This window comes from Callospermophilus lateralis, chromosome 1 (genome assembly GCF_048772815.1).
Source record: "Callospermophilus lateralis isolate mCalLat2 chromosome 1, mCalLat2.hap1, whole genome shotgun sequence".
NCBI classification, from domain to species: Eukaryota; Metazoa; Chordata; class Mammalia; order Rodentia; family Sciuridae; genus Callospermophilus; species Callospermophilus lateralis.
Window position 1 is genome coordinate 169,670,165 of NC_135305.1, and position 22,418 is coordinate 169,692,582.

At 51.6% G+C, this 22,418-nt stretch overlaps 1 protein-coding gene across 3 annotated transcripts in view; it reads left to right on the forward strand.

The window, feature by feature from the left end:
• Positions 1–22,418, forward strand: part of Adamts9 (ADAM metallopeptidase with thrombospondin type 1 motif 9) — a 156,340-nt gene that overhangs the window by 120,166 nt on the left and 13,756 nt on the right. For all 3 annotated transcript variants that reach the window (XM_076868927.1, XM_076869093.1, XM_076869015.1), the window contains 8 exons: positions 5,976–6,146; positions 10,624–10,818; positions 12,298–12,430; positions 12,858–12,952; positions 13,039–13,133; positions 13,251–13,384; positions 15,655–15,746; positions 22,256–22,360. In XM_076868927.1, the coding sequence (XP_076725042.1) occupies positions 5,976–6,146; positions 10,624–10,818; positions 12,298–12,430; positions 12,858–12,952; positions 13,039–13,133; positions 13,251–13,384; positions 15,655–15,746; positions 22,256–22,360 (1,020 nt within the window). The remainder of the gene's footprint in view (positions 1–5,975; positions 6,147–10,623; positions 10,819–12,297; positions 12,431–12,857; positions 12,953–13,038; positions 13,134–13,250; positions 13,385–15,654; positions 15,747–22,255; positions 22,361–22,418) is intronic.

The following is a 22,418-nucleotide window of genomic DNA, read 5'->3' on the forward strand; positions in this document are numbered from 1 at the left end:
AATGTCCCCAGGGCAGCACAGCGGAGAGGGAGTGTCCACGATGCCTGAGAACCTGAGCCGACCAGATCAGGAGCCCAGATCAGGAGCCGTGTGACCCTTTGCACGTCCGACCTGTTTGCCTGGGGCCACCTGATGGGATCCTTGATAGTTCCTACCTCTGTGGTCACAGGTGTCCTGGTTAAACAGTAAGGAGGGTGGTTGATCCCCATGCAGCCCCCTCCTGGCCCCTAGAGCACAGCCACCCCCACCGCTCTGTCTTGTTCTCCTGGACCCTCTCACTCAGGCGCGTTTTGACTTTCCTCCCTGATGACCCTTGACCTGATCTGGTGAGAAAGCCCAGAGCAACATCCGGGCCCCCAGAGTGGGAGGGCTGGAGTTCCCTGGACAGGACTCTCTCTCTTAGCGGTTCTTGGCAAACACCGTATACATCTTGTGGCCTGTTGCGAGTATCTTGTGCTTTCTGCTCCTCCTCTCTAGGTAGTGAACTCACCTGTACGTTGGTGGATGTCTTGTTTCAGCACGTGACCCCCTTTCCTTGTCAGAAAGGCATCTGCCTAGATCAGCATGACCTCTGCAGCTCTGCCCACTGCTCCTGGCCCGGCAGAGGAACGTGGTTTTGCTCATGCAGATCTGGACTCTGAGGACGAGCAGGAGGTCTTAGTGATCTTCACGATGGTCACAGTGGGGTGGGACCAGGGTGGGATGTGGACACAGGGCTCCTATCATTCAGTACTTCATTTGATAAATCCGTATGGCCACTTGCAAAGCTCCACGTACTGTGCTTTAGGAAGGCGTTTAAAATCCCAGTCCTCAAATCATGCAATCCAAGAACCCCAACTGCTTGAGCAGGGCCCCCTTTAGCATTTGGGGATGCCCTTGGCCTCCTCTTCTTTCCCTGGGATATACTCAAGTGTATTCTGTGAGGAACCCACGTCTGCTCTCAGAGCTGTACAGGTGGCCCTAGGTGCTAAGCCCAGTGACCACCAGTGAGCAACTGAGTGACACTCAGGACACCGAGCTGACAGTAGTTGCAGCCCTGCATGGCACAGTAAGGAGGGAAGCTGGGTACGGAGCCGTCCGGGCTGTGTGTTGGTCCCCAGCCCAGAACCGGGCCTGCTGTGAATACTGACTGACTGAATGAGTGACGTCAAAGTTGTAAAATGTCTCCACGGTAACATTTCTGCCTCCTTTTTTCCTTAGAAGTCTGTTAATCAGGGGGCAGAAATGTCCAAATTTGCTGGGCACGGAGATGCGTGCCTGTAATCCCAGGGGAGGCTGAGGCAGGAGGATCGAGAATTCAAAGCCAGCCTCAGCCACTCAGGGAGGCCCTAAGCCATTCAGTGTGAGACCTGACTTTAAAATGAGCTTAAGAATAGAAGCCCTTGGTGATTTAAAAACAGTTTACTGTGGGGTGGGGGATTTTCCATCATTGCATCTCATAATATAAACATTTAAAGTCTTTGCTGGGTGTGGTGCTACACACCTGTACTCTTATTGGCTCACGAGGCTGAGGCAAGAGGACCATGAGTTCAAAGCCAGCCTCAGCAAAAGTGAGGCCCTAAGCAACTCAGTGAGACCCTGTCTCTAAATAAAATACAAAATAGGGCTGGGGATGGGGCTCAGTGGTTCAGTGGCCCTGAGTTCAATCCCTGGTGCCCCCCCCCCAAAAAAAAAACCTTAAGGTCACACGAGGAACCCTGGGTTCCACCTGCGGTCTGTGATTTCTCCCTCTGTCTGCTCTGCAGGCATTGCGACTCTAGAAGTGACAGAGTCTTTCCTCCTTGGAGAAAATCAACAATCTCAAAAGGCAGAGCCTGTGAATATCACATGACCGATCTCCCCCTATGGTTAGGGAACTGCACCAAAAAGTATATTTGAAAGTATAAAGCAACCTGATTACAATCATTAAGGACAGACAATTTCCACCTGTCGCATTAAATGAACCTGTTTAGACCGGCACCCCATGGCCTTCCTACCTGGCTGAGCAAAATAGTACCTTAAAGAGTTTATTTTAGGGCTTCCTCAACCTCCAATTTGGAAAGCTATTTCCCCGCTGTTAATTTTAGCACATTTAAAGGCACATGCAGCCCGAAGCACCCCCAGCAACCTACCCCACTGAGTCCAGCCCTGTGATTATTCTCCTCCTGAATTACACAGTGCGCTGGAATTCACAGAGGCTGCAGGTGTTTCTTATGCATTTATTGGAGGTTTTCCTCTAAAAGCTATAATGGAATCAGAGAAAGCCTTTTGGACATGAAAATAAGACTCCTTGAACTTCCTGGGTGCTTTCTAGAACATTCTAGATCATATTCCAGGACAGGATGGGGAGGCGTCTCAGCAGACGCTGCTGAACCCCCAGTCTCACGGCAGGACTGGTTTTCTGGTTACCCAGCCCCCAACGTCTCATTAGGATTAAAGATTCCAGGACAAAACCCTCCTCAGGGGACTGTCAGAGCTGCTGTTGACCAGTTCCAAGGCACGGGCCAGTCACTGATTTACCTGGCTTAATTTTTAATTTTCTGAAAAGGGAGAGGTTTTCCCAGCTCACTTCTCTACTTGTGGTCAAATAGCTCTCCTGGAAGTTAACCAACTGTTCCTCAAGACGCAGGGACAGGCACGTAGCAGGCAGAGAGCATTCAGGAGTCTGAGTGCTGCTGCTCTGAGCCGTTACTGATTGACACCAAGATGAGCCTTGTGGGTTACGGAAAAGGAGCCAGAGCCCTGGAACGTGTAGTCCAGGTCAGCTGCTCACTGATCACCATCTTCTCTGAGTCACCCAAGTCTTTGCTTTTTAAGGCATTACTTTTTCCCACATGTAGCTACAAATTTCTTCTGCAGCTATCTGCACACTTTTTGGTTTGGTTTTTGTTTCTCTGGTACCAGGGATGGAACCCAGGGGTGCTTAACCACGGAGCCCCAACCCCAGCCCCTTTTATATTTTATTTTGAGACAGGGTCTGGCTGAATTGCTGAGGGCCTTGCTAAGTTGCTGAGGCTGGCCTTGAACTTTTGATCCTCCATCCTCAGCCTCGAGAGCCGCTGGGATCACATACCTGGCTTACTAATGAATAAACAAAAACATTATCCCTTCGCAATCGCTGCCGTCTTAGTTCAGGAAAACAGACGCCCAAAATCACTGAGGTAGGGGTGAGCCGGGGAAGCAGGCCCTTCCTTGACATGATGTTTGCTCCCCCAGGCTCTCCTCAAAGTGGTTTTAAGTCAGATTTGTCCTCTGGGAAATGGATGGGGATCCACATGCCAGACTCTTGAGATTTTGCTTCCAAGCGAGCAATTTTAAGTTCACGAATAATGAGAAGCTAACAGCATATAGCAGGAGATGGCTTCTGCTCCCTAAAGGAACAAAGTCATTCCTGAAGGACCCACAGCCATTCCCTTCTTAGAGGTCTACCCTAAAGAATTGAAATCAGGCCAGGAGCAGTGGCACACCTGTAATCCCAGCCGCTCAGGAGGCTGAGGCAGGAGGGTCGCATATTCAAACCCAGCCTCAGCAACTTAGCGAGGCCCTAAATGACTCAGTGGAGACCCTGTCTCTAAAAAAAATAATAAGATAGGGTTAGGGACATGGCTCAGTGGTTAAGTGCCCCTGAGTTTAATCCCTGGTACCAAAAAACAAAAATAAGAAATAAGATTTGAAACCGGGTTTACCAGTCTGTCCATGAATGTTCATAGTAACATTACTCAAAAATGTCCATCGGGCAGATTAGGAAAGACCTCTCTGAGTGAGGTTGGATCTCAAATGCCTTGGGGGCAAGTCTGTCTGTGAGAGGTGAGATCTGAGGCTCTCCTTGGACTCCTAAATTAGAAAATTCACCGACTGTTAGATAAGCCAGGGCAACAGGATTATCACTGGGGTTAAGGAAATGGACGCTGGGCTCAGCACATGTGTCCATCAGCTCCCAAAGTCATCTGGAGTCTTAAGAAAGAACAGGTTTTGGTGACCTTAGCAACACATCACCAAGATGAGACTTCTGAGGTGGAGTTTGCTGTTGGTTGAAGCAAAAAAGATAAGAACTTTGTGGACACCACAGAGATCATTCTAGAACAAAATATATCCTTAGCTTTCTTTTCCAGGCTTGACAGGAGCAAACGTGTGACCAGGGATGAGTTACTTAAGGCTCTTACAATCCCAGTTTTTTGCCAGGCACAGTGGTGCATGCTGTAATCTCAGGGGCTCTGGAGGCTGAGGCAGGAGGATTGCAAGTTCAAAGCCAGCCTCAGCAACTTAGCAAGGCTCTAAGCGACTCAGTGAGACCCTGTCTCTAAATACAAAAAAGGGCGGGGGGTGGGGCTCAGTGGTCGAGTGCCCCTGAATTCAATTCCTGGTTTTAAAAAAAAAAATCCCAGTTCCTTTATCTGAAATGTGGAAATTATAGAAAACCCTAAATCTCACTTTCTTGCTATTATCCTTAGTGCTTAAACAGGAGCACCTCCCTGAGACCCTGGAACTCCCTGTTCTCGTCCACTCTCCCCCACCAGGACCTGCCCCGGGCCTGGCCGTTGGCGGAGACTTGGAGTGTGTGGGTGGTTGGGTGTGTGATCTGCCCCCTGGGGTAGGACAGGCTGTGGCCAGGACAGCACATTTCCACGTCTGAGGGGCTTCTTGGGGAGAGGTGGGGCTTGTCATCTGTGGTTCCCCGGGATAGGAGATAGGGCGAGGGCTGGAATCAGCACCCATCACCACGTTCCTGGCACCAGAGGTATTCAGGTGGCAGTTGGGTGACCCTGGGGCTTTGGTTTTAAAGGCGAGTCTGCATTTGGGTAGGTGTTGAGTTTTCAGGCCTGAAGGCCTTTCCAAGACTGAGAGTCACTCCTTCAACTTTCCTTTCTTCATCCGGCTCATCGCGTGCCCTGGGGAGCCGAGGGTAAAATATGGAGAGCTCTGACATCCTGCTTCAGGATCTCAGGGTTTTTTCTTATTTGTTCTTTTTAGATATACCTGAGAATAGATTGAATTTTGACATATCACACACACATGGAGTCTAACTTCCCATTCTTGTGGTTGGACATGATGTGGGGTTTCCCTGGACAGAAAGTTCTGTCCCATTCACTCCACTGTCTTTCCTATTCCCATCCCCCTCCCTTCCTTTCATTTCCCAATAAAATTATATTCTTCCCTACCTACCTTCCCTTATTGTGTGTAGGCATGTGCACAGCAGAGAGAATATTCAGTCTTTAATTTTTGGGGATTGGCTTTTTTCACTTAGCATGATAGACTCCAGCTCCATCCATTTACCAGCAAATGCCATAATTTCATTCTTCTTTAAGGCTGAGTAATATTCCATTGTGTATAGGTACCACAGTTTCTTTATCCATTCATCTGTCCATAGGGCATCTAGTTTGGTTCCATAGTTTGGCTATTGTGGATTGAGCTGCTATAAACATGAATGTGTAGGCCCAAAATAGGTCCAGTTCTCCACCATGTTGATTTTGGAACCAACTTCCTCAACAAGACAGGAAGTAAAATCAAGAACTAAAAAGCTTCTTTACAGCAAAGGAAACCATCAAAAATGTGAACAGAGAGCCTATAGAATGGGAGAAAATCTTTACCATCTGCACCTTAGATAGAGCATTAATATTCAGGCTATGCAAGGAATTCAAAAAGCAACACACACACACACACACACACACACACACACACACACTAACCAGGGCTAGGCTGAAGCTGGTGGTGAGCGCTTGCCTAGCATGTTTGAGGAGGCCCTGGGTGAGATCCTCAGCACTGCATAGAAATGAATAAATAAATATTAAATAAAAAAGTATGGTGTCCATCTACAGCTACAAAAAAAATAAGTGAAACAGCCCCATCAATCAGTGGGCAAAGGAGCTGAACAGGGACTTCACAGAAGACCCGGCCTCAGCCTTAGGAGCTCAGAGCCAGGTGGCCAGGTAACAGCAGGCAGCCGGGGACATCGGAGGACCGGCCTCACCTTCTCTCCCACCGCTGTGTCCTTGCAGTGCACCAAGACCTGCGGGGAGGGCTCGCGGTTCCGCCGGGTGCTGTGCGTGGACGCCCGCGAAGGGGAGGTGCACAGCGCGCACTGCGACCCCGGCCAGCGGCCAGCGGAGCGCGAGAGCTGCAGCCTGCAGCCCTGCGAGTACGTGTGGATCACGGGCGAGTGGTCAGAGGTACGGTCCCCGGGACACAGGGAGGGGGGGCGCCTCCAGGTCAGCCTGGCCTGGGAGCAGCAGAGGGAAGGGGCGGCACCCACCTCCCAACTCTGCCCTGAGAACCCTCGTGCTCTCCGTGGGTCCTGGGTGCAAACCGGGGAGGTCTGCGGCCGCGTCTCCTTTCCCTCAACTCCTCCTGCTGCAGACTCCGCTGGATGAGACGATGAGTTGTGACAGGGACTGCAAGAAGATCCTTAGCAGCATAGTGAGACCCAGGCTTACATTTTAAAAAGTAAATAAAAATTAAGAAGGGCTGGGTGCAGTGGTGCACACCTGTATTCCCAGTAGCTCAGGAGGCTGAGGCAGGAGGATCTTTGAGTTCAAAGTCAGCCTCAGCAATTCAGTGAGGCCCTAAGCAGCTCAGCAAGACTCTGTCTCTAAATAAAATACAAAACAGGGCTGGGCTTAATAGTTAAATGCCCCTGAATTCAATTCCCAGTTTAAAAAAAATAAATAAAATTTAAGAGAAAGATTGGGGATGTGTAGTCTAACAGTAAAGCACCCCAGAATCTAATCCTCAGTACCAAACTAAGTATATAAGTATTAAAAAGAAATCATAAGGTTTACAAGGCAGGGTGGCCCATGCCTATAATCCCAGCAGGTGTTCTTAGTCTTGGGATGAAGAATCACCCTCTTGCCGGTCATGGTAGCCCATGCCTGTCATCCCAGCAGCTTGGGAGGCTGAGGCAGGAGGATCGCAAGTTCAAAGCCAGCCTCAGCAAAATTGAGGCCCTAAGCCACTCAGGGAGACCCTGTCTCTAAATAAAATACAAAATAGGGCTGGGGATGGGGCTCAGTGGTCCAGTGACCCTGAGTTCAATCCTTCCCCCCCCAAAAAAAAAATCATAAGGTTTGAAAAGAAGATAGTCACGCCATCACCTGTGTGGACTGACCGATAGAGAGGCGTCTAGGTAGGCAGCGTAGGGGGTGTGCAGGGGAGATAGACCCCTGTGGTTTTTTGGGTATCACAGAAGATCGTTGTGTTTCTCTGGGCAAAATTGGTGAAATGGGAAATCCACATTGGCCTTGCCAGACGTGACTGGACCGGCCTGCACAGGGTTGGAAATAGCAACGGGAGAAAGGAGGCTGCATTGGGGAGTTAGGAGGCCCACACAAAAGCCCAGTGTGTGGCCTCTCTGGGAAAATCAGGCCAGGGAAGAGGGGGCACGTTTCTGGACAGCTGGGTCCAAAAGGGGTCCTGGCTGAGGGGTGGTCCTGCCCTACCACGCCCTGTGCCCTCTGATGGCCTCACCGCGTCTCCGGCCTCTGTAGGGGGAAGGGACACGGAGTCAGGCTATTAGGAAACTGACGGACAGTCCCCGGGCAGGGGCATGTGACCCAGGCGAGAGTTCAGAAGGCTTTGCCTCGAGTTTGAGGCCTGCGTCCCAACTGTCCTGAGGCCAGGGAGGCAGGAGGGGTTCACGGGAAGTGGCTCCTCCGGTCTTCTCCTTGCCCCTTATTTCTTCATCAGTCAGCGTCCCCAACTTCTGTCCCCAAGGCTTTCCCAGGAAGCTCCTCGTGGACCTCAGCAGGGGAAAAGACTGCCGCAGTCTCTGGCTGGGCACAAATCACGAGTCTCCACACAGCTTGTAGATTCAAACAGCAATTCTTTATTCCCGAACTCACACCGGCCGTCTACAAACACGCTCTGGGGGAATCCACGTTCTCTGCCCAAATCCACACCGCATGGGCTTCTGTCTCCCAAAATATACTGTCTGACCCTAAGAACTCAAGAGGAACTCAGCAGCAGGATACGCCCTATTCTAAAGGGGAAACACCCTACTCTCCTATTATGCTAAACCGCCCTATTCTAAAGGGGGAACACCCTAAACACGGATCCTGCCCTGGTCCTTGAGCAAGGTCACCTTTCAGAAGTCCTTCCACTAGACAGCATGGGAGTAAGCTGGCAAGGAATTTGTCATACCTACTTGGCTGATGGCTCCCAGCAAAAGACATCCTCCCTCCCTCCCTCCCTCTCTCCCGCTTGAGGCCTCTGTCCCTGTGACTGTGGACTCCTCTGCTTCCTGGGGACTCTGCTTCTTGACTCGAGCTCAGTCAAGTGCTACTCAGTTGAGAGCTGGCTGGAGCTGCTGTGCCTCTCACTGGCCAAGACTCACAGCCTCCTCTCAGCTTCATGGCAGCCTCCTCTCAGCTTCATGACAGCCTCCTCTCAGCCTTCTATGACAGCCTCCTCTCAGCCTTCTATGACAGCCTCCTCTCAGCTTCATGACAGCCTCCTCTCAGCCTTCTATGACAGCCTCCTCTCAGCCTTCTATGGCAGCCTCCTCTCAGCTTCATGACAGCCTCCTCTAAGCCTTCTATGACAGCCCCCTCTCAGCCTTCTATGACAGCCTCCTCTCAGCCTTCTATGACAGCCTCCTCTCAGCTTCATGACAGCCTCCTCTCAGCCTTCTATGACAGCCTCCTCTCAGCCTCTATGACAGCCTCCTCTCAGCCTCTATGACAGCCTCCTCTCAGCCTTCTATGACAGCCTCCTCTCAGCCTTCTATGACAGCCTCCTCTCAGCCTCTATGACAGCCTCCTCTCAGCCAATCTTCTATGTGCTGCTTTTTTATGTTGAAAGAGTTTGCGTTTCTTTCTAAGACTTCAGTCATGTCACTCTTGTAGCTTTAATACAACACGAAACCCCTGACAGAGGAGGCAGAAAGATTTTTTAAAAAATAATAGTCCCACACTTCCACGGATCTTCCGCTGTATTATGAATTGAAAACGGTGCAGATCTGCAGACCGCCTAGAAGTCTTAGAACAGGACCAGGCACAGACAGAAGGACCCAGGGAAGGGAGCTTACAAGGGGAGAGATGCAGAGAGGGGCTGGCAGAGCGATTCCTTCTAGAAGGATCTGTGAAGGTGCCAGTGCCACCGCAGGCATGCTCTGTCCTGGGACCTCCGCTCCTAGAGAGCTCTCTGTGTCCTTGTGGGGGCCACCCCTCTAGGCTGGCAGAGAACAGAGACCTGCAAAGACAAGCTCCACCCCCGACAGAGACGCCCTCCAGTGAGGCCTAGCGGGTCCTGCTGGGAAGGAGGCACCGTCCTGTGCTTTCTTTTTATTTTCTTTCTTTATATATTTGTTTATTTTATGATGGTTATTTTCTTGGGTGTGGTACCAGGGATTGAACCCGGGGGTGCTTAACCACTGAGCCCCATCCCCAGCCCTTTTTGGAGATGTTTTTAATTTAGAGACAGGGTCTCGCTGGGTTGCTTAGGGCCTTGCTAAGTTGCTGAGGCTGGCCTCAAACATGCGATCCTCCTGCTTCGGCCTCCCCCGCTGCTGGGATCACAGGTGTGTGCCTCTGTGCCTGGTTTATTTTCAAATTAGATCAGGAAGACGCCGGGCTGTGGCAGACTTTAACAAAGAATCCCACATATAAAACCAGGCCCGGGAGCACAGGCAGAGCCTGCATGATTTTCCCTCCTCAGAGAGGGCCACTCAGACCCTTCAGCACTCTGGTCTGCTTTGGTTGGAGGAATCCAGGGACAAGGGACATTTTCTCAAGGCTTTTATCAGCCGGTTGAGAGGATCTGCTCTTCCCAGCTTCCTTTCAGAGCGTGGGGGCCTCTGAACCCAGCCTGGCCATACTTGGGGCTCAGTGTCCTCAGCAAACAAATGCCCGCCTGTGCCCCTCTGGAATGGCCAGTGGGCTGCTTTTGCTTGTGGTGTGTAGGGGCCAGGGCTCTCAGCACCCATCTTCTCAAACATACAGCCTCGTTGAAGTCAGGACAGACCAAGGTCGATGCCTGCAAGCACTGGTCAGCCCCGAGAGAGGCCCTAAGCAATCTTGTGAGATCTTGTCTCAAAATAAAAAAAATATAAAGGGCTGGGGCTGGGGCTCGGTGGTTAAGCGCCCCCGGGTTCCATCCCAGGTTCATCATCTCATCATCATCATAGTAAAAGGACTGGGGACAGGCCCATGGCAAAGAACCCTTAGAGTAAGTCCCAGGACTGGGGGACAGGGGAGCAAGATGATCCCTGCCCGGGGAGAGAAGAGTCAGGCCGTGTGGAAGCGCTCCGTTCCCAGGATGGACACTCCCCCAGTCCCCTCTGGCTAAATGTTTGCATTCCACACTCAAAATGGCAGCTCATGGGTTGGCTGTTGGTGGCTTCTGTGATGTGGTGGCTGTAGGTTTGGAAGAGCACAGTTTGGTGACAACTACGGATCCTCCAGGTCCTTCTCCCCTGGAGACCCAGAGAGGGGTGGGAGGGACCCCAGGTCCCTGCAGTGGGAGCCCCAGGTGTGGGAGTGTCCCAGGCTGCCTGTCCCCTGGGTGCCTGGGCCGCCCTGTGATGGACTTCTGAGCTGGCCGCGGGAGAGCCCCTAGCGGCACCCTGGAGACAGGGCCAGCTGGAGAGCCACCCAGGGGGACTGCCCGGGGCCCTGCCTGAAGCTCCCTGGGGCCCTCTGTCCCTGTCCACAGTGCTCGGTGACCTGCGGAAAGGGCTACCAGCAGAGGCTGGTGTCGTGCAGCGAGGTCTACGCGGGCAAGGACAGCTACCAGTACACCTACCAGGCCAGCGCCCCTTGCCCTGGCCCGCAGCCCGCCAGCGTCCGCCCCTGCTACCCTGGGACCTGCCCCGCCTCGGCCACCTGGAGAGTCGGCAACTGGGGGAGCGTGAGTAGAGGGCCCTGCCCTGAGCCCCGCCAGCCCAACGGGGCCACACGTTAGCGCTGGGCTGCACAGAGCAGGAGAGGGGCCTCTCTGGTCTCTGACGGGATGACTCTGTGCTTAGAAGCCACTTGGGCTGGAACTGAATCCCGGGTTGGCCACCTTCCAGGGCAATGTGAGCTGGACAGCTCTCGGTTTCCTCATCTAGACAGTGGGTGGAGGTGAAATGTCAATATGCAAAAGGCTTAATATGTAAATGGTCAGAATGGCCAATTTTATTATATCTATGTGTGAGTGTGTGTATGTGTTTTTTAATTACTTTTTTTTTTTTTTTTGGTACCAGGGATTGAACCCAGGGGCACTTAACCACTGAGCCCCATCCTCAGCCCTATTTTGTATTGTATTTAGAGACAGGGTCTCCCTGAGTTGCTTAGGGCCTCATTAAGCTGCTGAGGCTGGCTTTGAACTCAGGATCCTCCTGCCTCAGCCTCCCTAGCTGCTGGGGTGACAGGTGTGCCACTGTGCCCCACTTACTACCCTTTCCTTTCAAACGAGGGCTGGGGGATTCTCCCAGTGCTGAAGAGCTTGCCTAACATGCACACGGCTCTGGGTTTGATCCCCAGGACTTTAAAAATAAAACAACATGAAAAGCACTTGGAGCGTAGCCCTTGGCAGGAGTTACTTACGGTAGCAGCTATGTCTTGCAGCCTCTGTTCTCAGGGAGTCTGTAGGTTCCTGTTGTCCTGTGTTGGGAGTATGTCATGGTGTTACAGATTCAGCAAGGCAGAGGATTTGAACTGAGTAGGCCCTGCTGGAGAACTGCTGCAGCCTCCTGCCTGGGCTATGAGACTCTCATTCTTGAAAGGTGATTAGGCACAAGTATGTGGTGACTTGTGCCAGACCCGGTAGCACACGCCTGTGATCCCAGCAGCTCAGGAGGCTGAGGCAGGAGGATCACAAGTTCAAAGCCAGCCTCAGCAAGTTAGCAAGTTTTAAAATTAAAAAAGGGGTGGGGGGAGGTGCTGGGGCTGTAGCTTAATGGTACAGCTCCCTGGTTTCAATGCCCTGTGTCCAACATACACACACAATCCTGGCTTTTCCATGACATTAACAAATTCCCTAACATTTCAGCCTCAATCTCTCATCTGTAAAAACAGGGCAATGGTAGTCCTTCTCACAGGACTACTGTGCAGCCTGAATTTAAAAAATGTATGTATGCATATAACCACATGTAATTTTACACATATGTAAAAGTGTTTCCTGGGTATGTTGCATACCTATGCATAAAGCTAAAATGTGCATGTCTAAGGCTCAGCACAGAGACTGGTCCGTAGTGAGTGCTCAGCACATGCCAGCTGCTTGTCATCCACACGGGGTCGGAATGGTCACCCTGCCCGTGACTTTGGGGCTGTGAGCCCCGCCCAGCCAGAAGCCCGAGGCCAGCCGGGGTGGACAGCCTCCTGCTGACCCTGGTTTCCCGCGCAGTGCTCCGTGTCCTGCGGCGTCGGGGTGATGAGCAGATCGGTGCAGTGTTTAACCAACGAGGACCAGCCCAGCCACTTCTGTCCCGCTGATCTGAAGCCGGAGGAACAAAAAACCTGCCATAATATTTATAACTGTAAGTGGTCTGATGGGAGCCGGTTCTCCAGCATTGGGAATGGGATGCTTTGTTCATCTGTCTTAGAAACACAGTGGCAGGATTTTTTTGGGGGGTGGGGTGGGGTGGGGGAGGTTACCAGGGATTGAAACCAGGGGCACTTGACCACTGAGCCCCATCCTCAGCCCTATTTTGAATTTTATTTAGAGACAGGGTCTCCCTGAGTTGCTTAGGGCCTCACTTTTGCTGAGGCTGGCTTTGAACTTGCGATCCTCCTGCCTCAGCCTCCCTAGCCTCTGGGATTAGAGGCCGGCAGGCCATAAGGCTATTGTTAAGGAAATCCTCCCCTTTGCTCATACATCTTGGTGCCAAGGACACCATCCATTTTATTGTGGGTTCCCACCCATCTGGGAGCATCCACTCCCTCTCTGCATTTCGGGTGTTCCAGGCGAGTTACCCCAGAACTGCAGGGAGGTCCAACGACTCACCGGTGCCAGAGACGACGGCGAGTACTTCCTGATCATCAGGGGGAAACCCCTGAAGGTGAGTGTTGTCCCGGAGCCGTGTTTGGGGACCCGCCCGTCCTGTGTCCCGGAGCCGCTCCCCACGGCCTCCTCCGGCCTCCCCAGGTCTTCTGCGCGGGGATGAAGTCGGAGCGCCCCAAGGAGTACGTGACGCTGGCCCGCGGGGACGCCGAGAACTTCTCCGAGGTCTACGGGCACAGGTAGGACAGCGGCTCAGGAACAGCCAGGCGACGCCCGGGGAGCCCCAGGAAATCGGCCCGTCCCCACCCCAGCCTCTAGTCCGAGCCTCCTGTCCAAGCCTCCTCTCCGTGGCGTAGGTTGCACAACCCCACCGAGTGTCCCTACAATGGGAGCCGCCGCGATGACTGCCCGTGCAGGAAGGATTACACGGCCGCCGGGTTCTCCAGCTTCCAGAAGATCAGGCTGGACCTCAGCAGCATGCAGATAGTCAGTGAGTTCGGGGCCACCCACTGCCCTGCTGGTGAGGGGGGGGGGCGGGAGAGGCTGGAGGCCGTGGAGGCCGTGGAGGCCACGGAGGCCGAGGGCTTGCATTTTGGTAACCACAGTCCCAGCTAGGATGCCCCAGAGCAGGGTCCGGTCTTCACCCCCTGTACTGTACCCAGCAGATTTGTGATGAATGACCGAGGCCCACGTCCCTTAGAAAGACTCGGAGGCAGTGTGGGAAATCAGGACAGCACCACAGACAAATGACTCTTGCTATGACCTGAGGATCAAGAAGGGCTCAGGCTGGTTTGGTGGCCCACGTCTGTCATCCCAGCAGCTCAGGAGGCTGAGGCAGGAGGATCACGAGTTCAAAGCCAGCCTCAGCAAAAGCAAGGGGCTAGCAACTCAGTGAGACCCTGTCTCTAAATAAGACACACACAAAATAGGACTAGGGGTGTGGCTCGGTGGTGAGTGCCCCTGAGTTCAATCCCCCTCCCAAAAAATGGGTCAGCCAGATCAGGGCACCCTGGTTCCCGCCTGGAATCCCAGCTGCTCACGGAGGTTGAGGCAGGAGGAGACAAGTTTGAGGCCAGCCTCAGCAATTTAAGGAGACTGTATGCAAACTAGTAAGATCTTCTCTGAAAATAAAAATTAAAAAATAGGGTGGGGGATACAGCTCAATGGTTAGGTGCCCCTGGACTCAATCAAAAAACAAAAAAGAAAAAAACATGGTCAGCCAGGCACAGGGGTGTCAGTGTGAGGAAAGCAAAGGTGGACACAGAAACTTCCAGAACAGACAGCAGGTGCAAAGCCCCAGAGCTGAGCAGATTTTATCCCAGTACTCCCACCAGCACAGTGCCCCCCAAACACAGTGGAAACCTATTCCACCTGATTGTCAATTTCCAGAAGAAACATGGAGCACAGAATGACCTTTTCTAACAAGCCTGCAGGAGGGCTGCTCCATGCTCTGGTCACCCTGCATTTCTGTTGGGGACATTAATCACCAGAGTGGTTAAAGACAGCTCAACTCTCCAAACATGCTCCCTCCAACAGAGGAAAAACAGAAATGATGAATAATGAATTTTTCCTCATTAACATGGAACCAGAATATGCATGGCTTTTCCTCTCGAGGTAGATTCAACCTGATTTGTTCCAACATATTTTTAATTGCCTTCGGCCAGACTGATGAGGGCTCAAGGCAGAGGGACTGCCGTTTCTCCCCTTGGAAGGCACCTCAGCCTGCAGAACAAAGCTCTCCCATTTCCCTCCCATCCGAGTATAGTTCTCTGCAGAAAGATGAAGGGCTTTGGCCATTCCTGAAAAAAAATCAAAGCAGGCTGGGCTCAGTGGCGCACACCTATGATCCCAGCGGCTCAGGAGGCTGAGGCAGGAGGATTGCAATTTCGAGGCCAGCCTCAGCAATTTAGCAAGGCTGTAAGCAACTTGGCAAAACCCTGTCTCTCAATACAGTATAAAAAAGAGTCGGGGATGGGGCTCAGTGGCTAAGTGCCCCCAGATTCAATCTCCAGTTACCAAAAAGAAAAAGAAAAGGGCAGAAGATAAATAAACTCCGGCCTCCAGTCCCATCAGAAGACATGTCCGACAGCCTTCTCACTTTGATGGCTCCTAGGCGTTTGCAGAACTGGGCTCTGGAGCTACGGCAGGGTTAAAAACGCAAGCTCTGGGTCAGAGTATTTTGATTGGCTTTTTCTTGTTCCTTTTTTTAAAAAAACTCCAGTTAGCTACACTTGGGAAACTGCCATTAATCATTTCAAGATGTGGGTTTTAATTGCTCCACATTTTGGCAATCAGGGTGCCCAGGCCACAGAAGGACAGATGGACCCTTGGGTCTATAGGCCCTGAGTGGCTGGCAAAGCTCCCCTGGCCCCGGCCTTAAGCCTGGGAGGCAGAGTGACAGAAGGTCCCTCAGTGTCCTGCCTTTCAGGGAGGAGCCTCACCTATTTATTTATGTAGGACTAGATTCCAAAGTCGCGAGAAACTCCCTTTGGGCTTCCATACTGGGGGAGTCAGAGTCAGTGCCGATAAACCCGGGAGCGAAGCTCTGTCTCCGAACCACAGATCTAAGGAGGAACCCCCGCAGCACATCTGGATCCACTTACTGGCTAATCCTTGGAATTGTTTCTTTCTCTCCCATTCCTGCTCACTCCTCCTCTTCTCCTCTTCTTCCCTCTTTCTCCTCACTCATATCCTGTCCCTCTCTGCCTCCCTCCCCCCTCTTCCCTTCCTCTCCCCTTAACCCTTTCTCCCCCCCAACAGCCACTGACTTACAGTTTGCAAGGACAAGTGAAGGGCACCCCGTGCCTTTTGCCACTGCTGGGGACTGCTACAGTGCTGCCAAGTGTCCACAGGTATGTCCTCAGAGCTTCGCCCCTTACCCAGCCTCCATGGCCCTGCGTACCCCAGGGCCACCCTCCTCGGTTAGCATATGCTTGTAAGGATGAGATGGGAACAGCTTCTCTGCAGGGCGTTTGGACACATGCATTAGCGGGTCTCGCAAATCTGTGCAGAGTCTAATCCAGCGATTCCATTCCCAAGAGTGATTCCTAACAAAGTAACCAGAGCTGCACGCCTGATCTCTGCATTTGGCAAAAGGCACCAAGTATAGCCGGGCATGGTGGTGCACAGCTGTAATCCCTGTGGCTCGGGAGGCTGAGGCAGGAGGATCATAAGTTCAAGGTCAGCCTCAGAAACTTAGTGAGGCCCTAAGCAACTCAGTGAGACCCTGTCTCAAAATAAAAAGGGCTAGGGCTGGGGCTCAGAGGTAGAGTGCTCACCTAGCATGCCTAAGGCACTGGGTTCAATCCTCAGCACCACATGGAAATAAAGTAAAGATATTGTGTCCACCTATAACTGAAAAAAATAAATATTTTTTAAAAAGGGCTGGGGATGGGGCTCAGTGGTTAAGCACCCCTGGGTTCAATTCCCAGTACAAAAAAAAAAAAAAAATGCCCCATGATTGATTTCAAGCTGTCAATCTGATGTCCCTGAATGGACAGTTGGAGAGAGATGCTCACCATTGACTAAAAAGCCTGTTTTAGGGGCCCCACCACACTCCACCCAGCCACTCAAAATTCTGAAGTTTGCATAATGTAGAAAACACTTTTGGAATTAGCCATCAAAAATAAGCGCCGTATTTGCTATGGCCCCTCTCTGGTTTGGGTTTTGGGTTTTGTGGTGCTGAGGATCCATCCCAGGCCTCGTGCGTGCTGAGCACCTGCGCCACAGCGGGCTCTTCCCCCAGCTCCTGTGTGTTGTGTATGTTTTATTTGTTTGTTTTGGGGTACAGGGGATTGAAATCAGGGGCCTCCACCACTGAGCCCTGTCCCCAGCACTATTTAGTATTTTATTTAGAGACAGGGTCTCACTGAGTTGCTTAGGGCCTCACTAAGTTGCTGAGGCTGGCTTTGAACTCATGATCCTCCTGTCTCAGCCTCCCAAGCCGCTGGGATTACAGATGTGCGCCACCATGCCCGGCTCCAATGTGTTTTAAAAAACATCTAAGTGGAAACAAAGTCTGGAAGAACTTTTTTCTAATACTAGTGAGATATATTTCATTAAACATTTTTGAGAAATAAATGTTGGACCTGGGGGTCTCAAAATTTGCAAGCCCTATATGGGTCCCTTTGATTCTGTAGCTGGAACACTTCTAGAATCACCTTAGCAGATCAGTTGTTCTCTCTGATATGCACCATTCTGGTTAGTAGAGACCCACTAATGTCCATCTCCTGAGGGATTTATAGTTGTTTGAGGAGAATAACAAGTAAACTCATATCCATAATGTAATAGTATGTTCTAGAAGTCTGATAGGACTGAAGCTTGGGGCTCTGTGGATAGTCATTAGCCGAATGGGTTAGTCCTGCTTCAGGTCTATAAAATTTGCAATGTTCAGGTCAGAAGTACAAATTCATCATCTTCTACTGGATCTGCCCATTCTGTAGTTCTACCCTTTCAAGTCTCTTCAGAAGCATGTCCTTTTTGATTTTGATCTTATTTTAATTTATTTGAGTCAGGGTCTCGGTAAGTTGCTGAGGCTGGCCTCAAACTTGCAATCCTCCTGCCTCGGCCTCCCAAGTGGCTGGGGTTACAGGCGTGCACCACGGCACCCAGCCAGAAGTGTGGCCTTTTGAAACATGCTGGAATCATCAGCCCAGGCTAATTTTGCAAAAATAAGTAACAGTCTTTGCAAGAAGCTTCTCCGCTTGGGAAGCAGGACAAAGCCTAATGAACTGTGGATTCTGGTCCAGAGAACTTGGTCTGGTTTTTTCTTTGGTCCATGTGAGGTCTTCACAAAGCTGTTATTCCACTCTGTGCTGGGAGTTTCCCACTTGGCCTTCAGAAGTCTGGGGATCAGGACAGAAGGCTGTGCTCAGGCACTGGCCTCCGGTAGGATGGGTGGATTCAGCCCCAACCACAGAGAAGGCCTGAGACAAACACAAGGGAATTTTCTTTTAAGGAAGTGTTTTCTCAGCCCCCATCGCTAAACATTTAGGGAAGGGAAAAGAGAGCTCTTCAGGGAGAAAGAAAGTAAACACAGGCCCTGATGGTGAAAAGGGGCCTTTCCTCTCTTAGCCAGGAATTGAAAGCGTTTGAAGTACTGTTTCTTTGGGGCCGTGCTGGCTTCAACACCCGGGTGCTGCGGGTCGCGTCTTAATGGCTCATAGATGGGCCTGCCTGGCCTCTTTCAGATGGCCCAGAGGTCTCTTCTTTCTGTCTGCACATCTTTTGGGAAACATGACTGAATGAAGGGCCATTTGCATTCATTTATTTTCATAATTCAGAGACAAATGGCCTGATGGGTCTGCTGAATTCTGACAAAGAACACAACTGCTAAAGGGGCAGCTCCAGTCAGTGAGGAGCTCCTGTGTAGTTTTTTAGAACCCACAGTGCCCTCTGGGGTTCGACTCCTGAGACGTTTAGGGAGCCCCGGGTACTGATGGGAGAGGGGAGCTTCTCACACCCGGGAAAGGTTTGCAGAAAGACGATTGTGCACACTGCTATGGAGCAGGTGATGAGTCGTTGCTCCTGGTGATCGTGCAGAAGCCAGAGAGGGGCTCTGTTTGGATCCCCCACCCCCACCCTCACCCCGTCCTGGGGATCAGACTCAGGGCCTTGAGCGTGCTAGGCCAGGGCCCTGCCCCTGCACCATCTCCCCAGTGGACATTCTCTGTTTGAGAATCTGACTCTTCTTCCTGTTGCTTAGAGTATTTATTTTCCAACAGAAGCGCTCTCACCTCCAGAGAAAGCTGGGGTGAGCTGGGCACGGTGATTAATGCCTGTAATCCCAGCAGCTGGGGAGGCTGAGGCAGGAGGATCGTGAGTTCAGACCCAGCCTCAGCAACTTAGTGAGGCCCTAAGCAACTCAGCGAGACCCTGTCTCTAAATAAAATACAAAATAGGGCTGGGGATGGGGCTCAGTGGTTGAGTGCCCCTGGGTTCAATCCTGGTACCAATAAATAAAAAATTTAAAAAAAAAAGAAATGGCAGGAGTGTATGTGTGTAAGACGGTCACTCTGATCAAGCATGTGCGTTATTGGGTCACCCTTGCTGGCATTCATAACTTGCCATTACTGAGCCTCCTCTGTGTCTCAGGCACCAGGCTCCCTGTGTCCATAGCCCAGTATCCTATGTGGTGAGGAAATGGAAGAGGTTTGATTCTTGTCTGAACCACACAACCAGCACATGGGAGAGGCTGCATTGGATCCCAAGCGTGTCTGAATCCATATCTGTGATGGTAGATGTCTTTTTTTTTTTTTTCTGGTACCAAGGATTGAACCCAGGGGCACTTAACCACTGAGCTATCTCCTCAGCCATATTTTAATATTTTATTCAGAGACAGGGTCTCCCTGAGTTGCTTAGGTCCTCACTAAGTTGCTGAGGCTGGCTTTGACCTGGTGATCCTCCTGCCTCAGCCTCCCCAGCTGCTGGGATGACTGGCGTGCGCCACTGCGCCTGGCTAGATGTCTTTTCTGATTCTGTTTCCAGGCAAGATTTCTGCCTCATATTCTTTTGGTCAGAGGACAGGATCTGTCTTTGGCCTAAGCATGTCTTTTGCAGATCTCTAGGGGATGTGCCTAACTCTTAATTACTTTCCCTCTTTTAAATCAGCCACAGGAGGTAATAGCTATAACTCTTACGCCATTTAGGCCTCGAAGGTAAAGCCTTTAGGGGCAGAGGTGTCCCAGAACAGAGCTAAAAAGACATCTTTGCTTCTTTGACAGTCTTCAGCTTTCAAAGTACGAATACTTAGCTAGGATGCTTGCAGATTCCTGATCCAGAAAAAGCAGGAGGAGTGTGAGGACCATCTCTCTTGCGTTTGGGTTTGTTACTCTGCTGAGAAGACAGAGCTGGTCGACTCTGTATCGGGTGCTCAGACATGGGACACCCAGATGAGCTGGGGCCATTGTTGGGATAGAAGCCAGGTCAGTGGTCTGGTCTCCCTAGGAACTTGGACGCTGGGACAGACCACATCTCCCTTGGGCCGTGCAGGGGGTCGAGCAGAAGCAGGATCAGAGGGATTGCAAAGACGGTGATCACGTTGGAGGGGTGGCTCAGCGGTAGAGCGCTTGCCTAGCACGTGCGAGGCCCTGGGTTCCATCCTCAGCACCATATAAAACTAAACAAATAAAACAAAGGTGTGGTGTCCATCTACAGCTAAAAATATTTTTTTAAAAACCGATCCTTGGCAACTTTGTGGTCTGGGTATTATGAATGGTGAGACCCACAGCTTCGGGTATGAATGACAGCGACTAAGCAAATGGCCAGGTGGGAGGGTGCAGAAGCTAGAACCCAGGGTGTAAGGGAGCAATCGGGGACAGTCCCCCCACAACACCAACACCTGGGTACTGAGGCCGCTGCCTGACATCTGTGTAGTACTGTCATAAAAATCTTTCCAAAAATAGTTTCCAAATGTCTCCTACTCTCTGCCAGGTGACAGATTACAAGTGTTCTGCCTCCTAGTCACAGGTTAGGTCTCACTAGGTGATTTTACACCTGGGCTCAGGAGGGCTGAGCCGTTTGCCCGAGGTCACACTGAAGAGAATTCAGGAGTCGGCATTCTAGAGAGATCCAGCCGCTCCCCAGAGATCCACCCCTCCCCAGGCTTCCCATGTGCAGTGTTCTTGACTCTGGGGGCTGGCGGACTCTCTGTGGTGGGCTGTCCTGTAACTAGTGGGCTGAGACACATCCTTGGGCTCTTCTCATTGCCAGGAGATGAGATGATTAAAAATGTCTCTGGACAGTGCCTGGTTTCCTCTGGCAGCAAGAATCTTCCCCATGGTTGAGAACTGCTGTGGGTGAGACCAGACTAAACCCTCTGGTCACCTCCAGGAATAGGAATCCTGTTCGTCCTCATTCTATGTTTGTGGAATCTAAGGCTCCAAAGGGGTCCATAAACTCTTGTTTATGGAACAGGCAGGGAGAGGAGAGTCCTGGTCCTGCACATCTTTATTGATCAGCTAGAATGTAATATTTATTAAGAGTCTATCAAGGCCGGGCGCGGTGGTACACGCCTGTAATCCCAGCAGCTTGAGAGGCTGAGGTAGGAGGATCACCAGTTCAAAGCCAACCTCAGTAACTCAGTGAGGCCCTGTCTCAGAATTAAATATTAAAAAAATAAAAAGGGTTGGGGATGTAGCTTAGTGGTAGAACACCTCATAGTCCAAATATTAATAATAATCATCATCAAATGACTAGTCGTGTTATGAACCATAACTAATATGCATAAAGCAATACCAAGGCCCTGCCTTCAATAAGCTTACTGTTATACTGGGGAAAGTAAACTCACAACACAATTAGAAAATGCAGGACAGATATCAGGGGTTTTGTATCTCTGCTCCCTACCTGGGGATTTCATTTCTCCCTCACTACAGCATCTGAGGGGTTACTTCTATTATTACCTTCCATTTTACAGATGGACAAACTGAGATTCTGAGATGCTAAAAAATCTGTCCAGGATCCAATTGCTGGTAAAAGAGCTAACCTCATACTCTGGTCTGTCTGGTCGTGAACACCTGCTCCCACTCTGTCTTTGCTCTGTAAGGAGCGTCTTGATGAAAGCACCGGGGCGTCCGAATCAGAGAGAGCTTGCACATGAGAATAGGTCCAGCCCTGAAATTGCTCACCAGGGAGGAAGCCTCCAAGAAACCACCGGTCCCAGAAGCCTTTGCAGGGTCACTTTTAAGAGAGAGAAACAGAGGGAGGGAGCAGCCAGCGGATCGCTCTGCTGCTCCACGCCTTAGAAATAAATGCTTTGCAAAGCACCCAGCAAACCTTGGCGCACTGTGTTCCTGGCCTGGAGGGAGCAGCCCGGCGGGCCCTGCGGTCTTGCGCGGGCCAAGCGCGCCCTCTGCTGGCCGCGGCGGGGAAGCGCCTCCTCTTTGAAGTCCCGCCCCGCTGTGCCGAGGCCACTCTGTGCCCAGCGCCCCGGGGAGCTCGAAGCCCAGGACGCTTTGGCAGCGAGATCTTGTTAGAAAAATTACACGGTGGCATTTTGTTCCCGAAGGAATCTGATAATTGTGAGCAACATCAGAGGCCGAGTAGAGGAGGAGGAGGAGGAGGATGTAAAAGTGAGGCCGGGATGAGCCTCCCTCCTCCTGCTCCAGCGGGGACACCGCACCGCCGGGCCTCAGTTTCCCCATCTGTAAAGAAACCCCTTCTCAGAGCTCTCGCGAGGAAAAATGAGGCGATGCTTGCAAAGTGTCTGGCCCTGCCCCAAACGAAATACCCTCCACAATCAGGGGCCATCGGAGCTCATTAACGTCCTCCTCCCTCCCCAGGCGTCTCTCCTGGTGGCCCCTTGCGGTGGCTTGGGACATCACGTGGGCTAAAAGGCCTTTTTGTGTCGGCCCGTTTGTTGCAGGGTCGGTTTAGCATCAACCTCCACGGGACGGGGCTGTCTCTGACGGACTCGGCCAGGTGGACCTCGCAAGGCAACTACGCCGTCTCCGACATCAAGAAGTCGCCGGTAAGGCTGCGGGGTGGCACGGGCGGGGCTTGCTTTCAGCCTTTCTTAGGTTTTGGAG